This window comes from Triticum aestivum, chromosome 5B (assembly GCF_018294505.1).
Source record: "Triticum aestivum cultivar Chinese Spring chromosome 5B, IWGSC CS RefSeq v2.1, whole genome shotgun sequence".
Classification (NCBI taxonomy): domain Eukaryota; kingdom Viridiplantae; phylum Streptophyta; class Magnoliopsida; order Poales; family Poaceae; genus Triticum; species Triticum aestivum.
The window spans coordinates 482,797,614-482,807,455 of NC_057807.1; the positions used below are offsets into that span (position 1 = coordinate 482,797,614).

General features: G+C 42.0%; 1 protein-coding gene across 1 annotated transcript; it reads left to right on the forward strand.

Annotated features, from left to right (window-relative positions):
- Positions 1-7,656: 7,656 nt before the first annotated feature.
- Positions 7,657-9,497, forward strand: LOC123116543 (putative F-box protein At1g47730). The gene is made up of 2 exons (XM_044537488.1): positions 7,657-7,813; positions 7,916-9,497. The coding sequence occupies exon 2, from the start codon at positions 7,958-7,960 to the stop codon at positions 9,152-9,154; it is 1,197 nt and encodes a 398-aa protein (XP_044393423.1). The 5' UTR covers positions 7,657-7,813; positions 7,916-7,957; the 3' UTR covers positions 9,155-9,497.
- Positions 9,498-9,842: the final 345 nt, after the last annotated feature.

The window sequence follows — 9,842 nt, forward strand, 5'->3', positions numbered from 1 at the left end:
TGAAGCTGCTTACATATTGGGCATCAAGATCTATAGAGATAGATCAAGACGCTTAATTGGACTTTGACAAAGAACATACCTTGATAAAGTTTTGAAGAAGTTCAAAATGGATCAGTCAAAGAAAGGGTTCTTGCCTGTGTTACAAGGTGTGAAGTTGAGTCAGACTCAATGCCCGACCACTGCAGAAGATGGAGAGAAAATGAAAGTCATTCCCTAGGCTTCAGCCATATGTTCGATCATGTATGCAATGCTGTGTACCAGACCTGATGTGTGCCTTGCTATAAGTATAGCAGGGAGGTACCAAAGTAATCCCGGAGTGGAGCACTGGACAATGGTCAAGAACATCCTAAAATACCTGAAAAGGACTAAGGATATGTTTCTCCTTTATGGAGGTGACAAAGAGCTCGTCGTAAATGGTTACGTCGATGCAAGCTTTGACACTGATCCGGATGACTCTAAGTCGCAATCCGGATACATATTTTTATTGAATGGAGGAGCTGTCAGTTGGTGCAGTTCCAAGCAGAGCGTTGTGGCGGGATCTACGTGTGAAGCGGAGTACATTGCTGCTTCGGAAGCAACAAATGAAGGAGTCTGGATGAAGGAGTTCATATCCGATCTAGATGTCATGCCTAGTGCATCGGGTCCAATGAAAATCTTTTGTGACAATACTGGTGCAATTGCCTTGGCAAAGGAATCCAGATTTCACAAGAGAACCAAGCACATCAAGAGACACTTCAATTCCATCCGTCATCAAGTGTCGGAAGGGGACATAGAGATTTGCAAGATACATACGGATCTGAATGTTGCAGACCTGTTGACTAAGCCTCTTCCACGAGCAAAACATGATCAGCACTAAAACTCCATGGGTGTTGGAATCATTACTTTGTAATCTAGATTACTGACTCTAGTGCAAGTGGGAGACGGAAGGAAATATGCTCTAGAGGCAACAATAAAGTTATTATTTATTTCCTTATTTCATGATAAATGTTTATTATTCATGCTAGAATTGTATTAACCGGAAACTTAGTACATGTGTGAATACATAGACAAAACAAAGTGTCCCTAGTATGCCTCTACTTGACTAGCTCGTTAATCAAAGATGTTTATGTTTCCTAATCATAGACATGTGTTGTCATTTGATGAACGGGATCACATCATTAGGAGAATGATGTGATGGACATGACCCATCTGTTAGCTTAGCGTTATGATCGTTATAGTTTCATTGCTACTGCTTTCTTCATGACTTATACACGTTCCTGAGACTATGAGATTATGCAACTCCCGAATACCGGAGGAACACCTTGTGTGCTATCAAATGTCACAACGTAAATGGGTGATTATAAATATGCTCCACAGGTGTCTCCGAAGGTATTTGTTGGGTTGGCATAGATCAAGATTAGGATTTGTCACTCCGTGTATCAGAGAGGTATCTCTGGGCCCTTTCGGTAATGCTCATCACTATAAGCTTTGCAAGCAATGTGACAAATGAGTTAGTTGCGGGATGAAGCATTACAGAACGAGTAAAGAGACTTGCGGGTAACGTGATTGAACTAGGTATGATGATACCGACGATCGAATCTCGGGCAAGTAACATACGGATGACAAAGGGAACAACGCATGTTGTTATGTGGTTTGACCAATAAAGATTTTTGTAGAATATGTCGGAGCCAATATGAGCATCCAGGTTCCGCTATTGGTTATTGACCGGAGATGTGTCTCGGTCATGTCTACACGCTATCCAGGGTCCACATGCTTAACGTTCGATGACGATATGTATTATGAGTTATGTGTTTTTGATGACCGGAGTTTGTTCAAAGTCCTGGATGAGATCACAGACGTGATGAGAAGTCTCAAAATGGTCGAGACATAAAGATTGATATATTGGACCATGTTATTCGGACATCAGAAGTGTTGCGGGTGGTTTCGGGTAAAAACGGAGTGCCGGAGGGGTTACCAGAACCCCCCGGGGAACTAATGGGCCACCATGGGCCTTAGTGGAGAGAGAGGAGGACCGCCAGGGCAGGCCGCCCCCCCCCCCTTGTCGTCCGAATTGGACAAGGGAAGGGGCGGTGCCCCCCTTTCCTACTCCCTCTCCCGTAGGACTCCCTCTCCTTGGGCGTGCCCCTAGGACCGGCTGGCCTCCCCCCTCCCTCCTTTATATACGGGGGCAGGGGGCACCCTAGAACACACAAGTTTCTCTTAACCGTGTGCGGTGCCCCCTCCATAGTTACACACCTCGATCCTATCATCGTAGTGCTTAGGCAAAGCCCTGCGCCGGTAACATCATCATCACCGTCGCCATGCCGTCGTGCTGAAGGAACTCACCCTCGTCCTCAACTGGATCAAGAGCACGAGGGACGTCATCGAGCTGAACGTGTGCTAAACGCGGAGGTGCCGTATGTTCGGTACTTGGATCAGTTGGATCGCGAAGAAGTTTGACTACATCAACCGCGTTACTAAACGCTTCCGCTTTCGGTCTACCGGGTACGTGGACACACTCTCCTCTTTCGTTGCTATGCATCTTCTAGATAGATCTTGCGTGATCTTAGGAAATTTTTGAAATTACTGTGTTCCCCAACACAGCCATGATAACAACGCCGCTAATAAAGAGGGTCCCAAAATATCATGTGGCCGCTAGGACGCATTTCAAATTGGTGTGTTAGATAGGTAACTCAACACCGATACTAAATGTGGCAATTAGTGGCGTTGGCGCTTTGGCCGCAAAGCAAAAAAACCACTATTGACCGCGTGTCAACGCCACTAATACACGGGGCCCAGAATATGACGTGTCACATGGGCCCCACTAGTCTTTGATGGGGCTTGGGTAAAGATCTAACACCACCAATATAGTAGGTACTAGCAACGTGTGATTATGACCCACACCACTAACACTACCTGGCTTGTCGGACAGTTGGGTCCGGCCAACTAATTACGTTGGAGGACAATCAAATGTAACTAGTGTTGTACTATCAGTAGCGGCCCCTTATAGTCAAATGTCGCTGGTATTTCAAAATCTTACCAACGGCGTCAATTATTTGAGCGGTGCCACTGATACGAAATTCATGTAAGGGTTTTTCTACAAGTGTTGATTAGCCCATCCCTGGTATTTGATCTTTGGGTGGACTCTACTAGTAGGGAAAGTTGTACTCCCTGAGCTTCCTTATGTAAGATGTATCATTAAAATTGTCATATGTTTCTATTTCTGCCCCTCCAGCCTCGGGTACGACCATCTCCAGCAAAAAATAAGAGTAGGATCACCTGATCGGTGGTTAAGAAAAAGAACCATGCCATCATACACAAGTATTTTCATGTCATCTGTGATGTGCATGAGCCATGCAAAGCGAGCAGGAGGTGCCCACGCGCACACAAATCGCCAGACCATTGAATTAATTAAGGGTAATTTCGTTTGAAATTCTCGCAAATCCTTGACTTGAGAAATTGCTATCAACTAGCAAAGTGAGTGACAACCACCTAATCATGCATAGCCACTATCCTAGGCAAATGAAACACATGATAATTACCAAGATGTAATAACCTAAGTTCTATGCCACAAAAAAATTTCTATATATCAATACGAAACTAAACCAAGACATAAAGCAACCAACCATAGAATCTTGGATAACAGACATCTACAAAATAGGGTTAATAACTGCTCAAAAGGTGTTACTAACATATCACACAAAACATGGGCTAACACAAGCAAGACAATGATCTTGAACCATGATGCAACATAGAATATAACTGCTAATTTTAGGCCTACACCAAGCAATTTGCCGCAAGCATGATTATGTTCTAAAATAATATACCAACTCATGACAACTGATCTTCTTATCTAAATAGCTCGCCCCACTAACCTATTTCTCTTAACATGCAAGCATGTCACCACATCATGTAGCTTGCATGAGAAAAGACCCACCTCAACATTTAATTATGCATGTGAAGTAACTCACCTCAACATGCAAACATGCATGAGTATTGTCATTTTAATTATAATGTTATTTATTTCTAATAAATGATTTTTGTAGAAATTACAACTATACAATTATATATAAAAAATCATATGTATTTTAAATTCCAGTTATCATATTATTACTTCAAATATTCATGTTTTGTAGAACCAAATCTAACTAAGATATTTGCAAAACATTTCTGCAACTATGTATGGGATGTCATTTAGTATCTCCACTACTATTAAACAATCAAACAAGAACTTTCTTACGTGCACCCCATAAAACGTACACGGATTCATTATGACCACATGATTAAGCCCACTAAACTTAATCTAACGGCTAGCCTTAACCTAATCCATTCTCTGTGTGCACTTAACAATTTACATTGACTGACCGTGCTTCACCATATGAAACTCCACGTTCGATCAATTAGGAAACTATAATCATGATCGCGTCTTCTTAGAAAACTAATCACGATCACATCTTTTTAGGAAACTAATTACGATCGTGTTTTATTAGGAAACTAATCATGATCGCGTTTTATTAGGAAACTGATCACGACCGCATTTTATTATCTCCACTACTATTAAACAATTAAACAAGAACTTCCTTACGTGCACCCCATAAAATGTACACAGATTCATTATGACCGCATGATTAAGCCTACTAAACTTAATCTAGCGGCTAACCTTAACCTAATCCATTCTCTGTGTGCACTTAACAATTTACATTGACTGACCGTGCTTCACCATATGAAACTCTACGTCCGATCAATTAGGAAACTATAATCATGATCGCGTCTTCTTAGGAAACTAATCACGATCACATCTTCTTAGGAAACTAATCACGATCATGTTTTATTAAGAAACTAATCATGATCGCATTTTATTAGGAAACTGATCACGATCGCATTTTATCTCCACTACTATTAAACAATCAAACAAGAACTTTCTTACGTGCACCCCATAAAGCGTACACGGATTTATTATGACCGCATGATTAAGCCCACTAAACTTAATCTAACGGCTAGCCTTAACCTAATTCATTCTGTGTGTGCACTTAATAATTTACATTGACTGACCGTGCTTCACCATATGAAACTCCACGTCTGATCAATTAGGAAACTATAATCATGATCGCGTCTTCTTAGAAAACTAATCACGATCACATCTTCTTAGGAAACTAATTATGATCGTGTTTTATTAGGAAACTAATCATGATCGCGTTTTATTAGGAAACTGATCATGACCGCATTTTATTATCTCCACTACTATTAAACAATTAAACAAGAACTTTCTTACGTGCACCCCATAAAATGTACACGGATTCATTATGACCGCATGATTAAGCCCACTAAACTTAATCTAGCTGCTAACCTTAACCTAATCCATTCTCTGTGTGCACTTAACAATTTACATTGACTGACCGTGCTTCACCATATGAAACTCCATGTCCGATCAATTAGGAAACTATAATCATGATTGCGTCTTCTTAGGAAACTAATCACGATCACATCTTCTTAGGAAACTAATCACGATCGTGTTTTATTAGGAAACTAATCATGATCGCGTTTTATTAGGAAACTGATCACGATCGCATTTTATTAGGAAACTAATCGGGTATTCGCACACATTGACACGCCCATCACCTCGACCTCCTAGATCACGATCCTATCTCTCCCAAGAAAAAACACCACAACCGGCCTCCACTTGGCATGGCGACAAGGAGTCGAGGACCAACAACTCCTTCTCAGGGGACGCCGCCGGAGTGCCGGTAATTCGTGAACCGCCGAGGGTGCCGCACCGGTCGCCCCTTCTTAGGGGATGCCGCTGGAGTGCCGGTAATTTATGTTGCTTGTAAGACAACTGCCCAGCCATCATTTATGGTTTCTTGCGAACTTACACGGCGTGCCTGTCCTGACTTGTATACTTCAAAATAAGGTTTCTATGCATTACTAACCAGAGTGTGCTATCTTTATATCTTCGGTGTTTCTTAGCAGATATCATTTACATGTGTCATCAACACATTACTTATTTTTTCTTAATTTGTAACACTTGTACTGCTGGAGTTGGTTTATTTTAAGTTGTTACATTTGGAACTCCTTTCACTTCATAAAGGGGCTGGATGGTCTAAATCGCAAGATGTGATTTTTTTTCTCACATGAACCATCTATAAATAAATATATATTTTTACTATTCTTCTACATATAAATACTTTGAGGTCCTTTCGCTGTTCATTCGGTTAGTGGTTAGGAACTAATGACCATCAAATTATTTTTTATTGTTTGATAGTATTACACACAAGTGGGTGTAAACAAAAACTATCAAAAATGGTCATGACTTGCATTTTTTTTCTTATTTTCTACAACTGGTGCTTCTCCATATGTCTCCATTGTGTTCCGGGATGTTATTTTGTACTATTGTTTTCCTATGTCTACCCTTGTATTTATTCAGTGCATTGTTCTTTTCGCATTTTGGCATGAAAGCTTGCTGGCTTGGAGCAGGATGAATACAGATGAAAGAGGGGAAACATTGTAGAATTGTGTATGTTGCTTGCCAAGTTTAGCTTTGGATTTTTAGTGCTTTGACACTTTGTGCAGAATGAACTAAACATTTACATGTCAAGAGCATCTTGATGCATATAAAGAGTAAACGGAGGCATGAAATAATGAGTTGTATGGGTTGATTTATACTCTCCAGGTTTATGTATGTTTGTGACTGTGTGTACCAGACATGAACATTCATCGTTTCATGCGTTGTCAAGCTTTCCTATACGCCATGAGACACAAAGCAACCTTTTATCTATCACATGTTGGTATCTACTTGAAATGCAACCAATAATTATACGTGCGGTGCACGTGCACACTTACTAGTATAAAGAAACTAAACAACACATCTAATCCTATATATACCTAAGAGAGTGATCACCACTACTTCTAATTATCCAACATGTGTGATTTCACATCACCAAAATTTGTGTAGCGTTAGATTCACTAGCTTGATCCACTAGGATCCATCTAATCTATGCATGAGAATCCTCTACGACGCAACATGCATCAGTGCACTCTAAGTGAGTTTTAAATCACCTTGCATTTTAGTTGTGCCATGCAGAACTTTCATGTAAGTTTTTTTTTTGCTTATGTAGAAATTTCTCACATAGTTTAAATGGTGAAGACTTAATTAGTATTCTACACAATATTTAGAAACTATATATCCAGTTGTGCGGCAACAAGCGAGGTATGGTCCGCTTTAGATAAACAACAACCTAAAGCATGGCATGACTTCAAATCAACAAAACACACATGCAACATGGATGAGGTGAAAATATAGCACAGATTTAAGATATCTTCATGGTAAACAAACTAAAATAATCAACAGGTATTCCATAATAAATGAAATAAAGCTTACAATAATTGTCCATAAATCTATGGATTGTATGGTACAATGGCATATCATAGTACATCATACTGACCAAAAATAAATATCAACATGAAACCACGTGTAAAAGAAATTTTAGTAATTTAAACAATCCTTTTAAACATATATAAGTGGAGTATTATGGTAGGCTATGTTTGTCGCAAATATGTTTCATATTTTCTTCAATTTTTTACTCTTTTTTTTTTGCTTAATCAGGTGCGCCTAGATCCGTATCCAAAAAATCCACACCTCCTTTTTCACGCTCTAAAATATGTGACGATACCCAAACCCTTCCCCCGCCGCCCCCCTCAATTCCCATCTCTTCCTCGCCGGAACACCGCGAGTTGGTCCCCGGAGCACAGATCCGCCGCCCAAATTGGGCGTGCGAGGTGAGCCTCGGAGCACTTTGACCTCTTCTCCCTTCGTGTCCAAAGACGCCGGAACACGGTAACCACCATAGCTCACTATCCTCCTCTGTCCGCCCCAGGGTAAGCCCTCTCGCCGGAATCCGTCAGGCTCCATCCTTACATTTCCTCATTCCCTTTTCAGAGATCGAAATCGGATCTGACGGAGCCCCGGCAGCCAGTCGCCATGCCGGACAGCGGAGGCGCGACCGTGCTCGACGACCTCCCAGAGTGGATCCTTGTGGAAGAGATCTTCATCCGTTTGCCGCCCAGGGACATCGTCCGCTGCCGAGCCGTCCGCAAGTTGTGGCAAAGTGCCACCTCCACGGACAAGTTCATGCTGGACCACCACCGCCGCCAGCCCTTCCTCCCGATCCTCAGCCACGTCGTTGAACCGCAGAAAACCAGCCTCGTGTTATCCTTTGACGCCGATGCAGTCCAGCGACGGCTCTGCCCGGTCATCCGGACCTTATACTCCGGTATACTCGAGGCTACGTGTGATGGCCTCCTCATCGTCTCCCACGGAGCCACAGCGCATGAGTTCTTCATCTGCAACCCGGTCACCCGCAAGTGTGCTCCCCTACGGACGCCTCAGAACCTACTGAACTATTACTACCAGATTGTCGGCTTCTATCGGCACAAACCATCCGGGCAGTACCGAGTGCTTTGGGTCTCTTGTCCGACAAACAACACAAATCACAGAACTTTTTACTGTGTCATAGCGGTGGGATCCGATTATACAAGACAAATCAGACAAGGATGCATCCGGCAACCAACATCGTCATCACCTTCCTTGGAACTGGCGTTACGTGAGCGGCTGCCCGGTTCGTCTGGCTATCCGCCAATCGACCACCGTGGCAGCTTGCACTGGACAATTGTAAGATACGACCGCTGTGATGCCGGCTACATAATGGTGTTCAAGACAGCAGATGAAACATTCCGGTTGATGTGCTGTCCAGCCCAGTTGCCCTCACAACAATTGCTGTTGGAGATAGATGGCACTCTTGCTTTGTGTGGCATCAGCAGTGATAGAGTCACCGTAGATGTTTGGGTGGTACAAGACTATGACGCTGAAGCCTGGTCCTTCAAGCATCGGATTTATTTATCAGGGATGGATGAATCACCATTTGTTGACTTGAAGGTTCCTAGAATGGCTGTGCTCAGTGATGGTGAGCTGCTGATCCAGTTTGCTCCTAGGCATGTGGTTCGCTGTGACATTGATGGCAGATTTGTAGAATATGTGAAAAGCGAAGAGGACCAAGGCAAGAACTTGTGGCTTACCCGGCATCGCCTCCAGGAGAGCCTTATTCCCCTTCCATTATCCAACGAGATGCAAGAAGGAGGTGCTGCGAGTGTGGAGCCTCCATTCTTCATAGGGCTATAGTTTGCCTTGCTTCATCTGGATGTTTCAGCCCGGTGTGAGAATTATTCTAGATAACTTTTGTCATTGTTCTCAGTTCTTCTTTTTAGTACTACTAGTAGAATTTAACGCTTTGGATGATTCAGTATTCTGAAACTGCTTCTGTCCACCCAAATTGTCAAATCACATTTTTCTTTACAATTACACGGACAGCTTGAGCAACTGCCCTGAAATTGTACCAGTGTTGTGCCAATTGGGAACACATACAGATTTTTCCGATCCTTCCCTTGCTTCCTTTTCCCGTTTCCAGAATAATCTACAATATGTGTTATGCTTATGGTAAAGTAGCAAACAAAATTAACAAATTATTCCCTACACTTCATTCTCTATCTCTTTGCACCAAATTTTACTGTTGGAAAGGTTCTTACAAGAGCTTTTCAATGCATTTGTTGAGAAAAAGGTTCAGTGTGGAAACAACTTTAAGATATCTGTGATGGTTTACATCTAACAGAAGACAAAGACCTGTGTTTACTTAGTTGATAAATTCTTTTCAGATTTTGTAGTGCTGGATCTTTTTACAGTAAATTTTATATTTTACCCTTTTTGGAGGCGACTTCATTGCAAAATGGTAAGATCACCCACAGTAAAGAAAATAAGAAAATCTGGTTGCTGGCCAAGCATTTTCACCCCTTACTTCGACCACCTTTTGCAA

Excerpts from the sequence above, each read along its gene's own strand:
- LOC123116543 (XM_044537488.1), top strand. The coding sequence starts at position 7,958 with ATGCCGGACAGCGGAGGCGCGACCGTGCTCGACGACCTCCCAGAGTGG.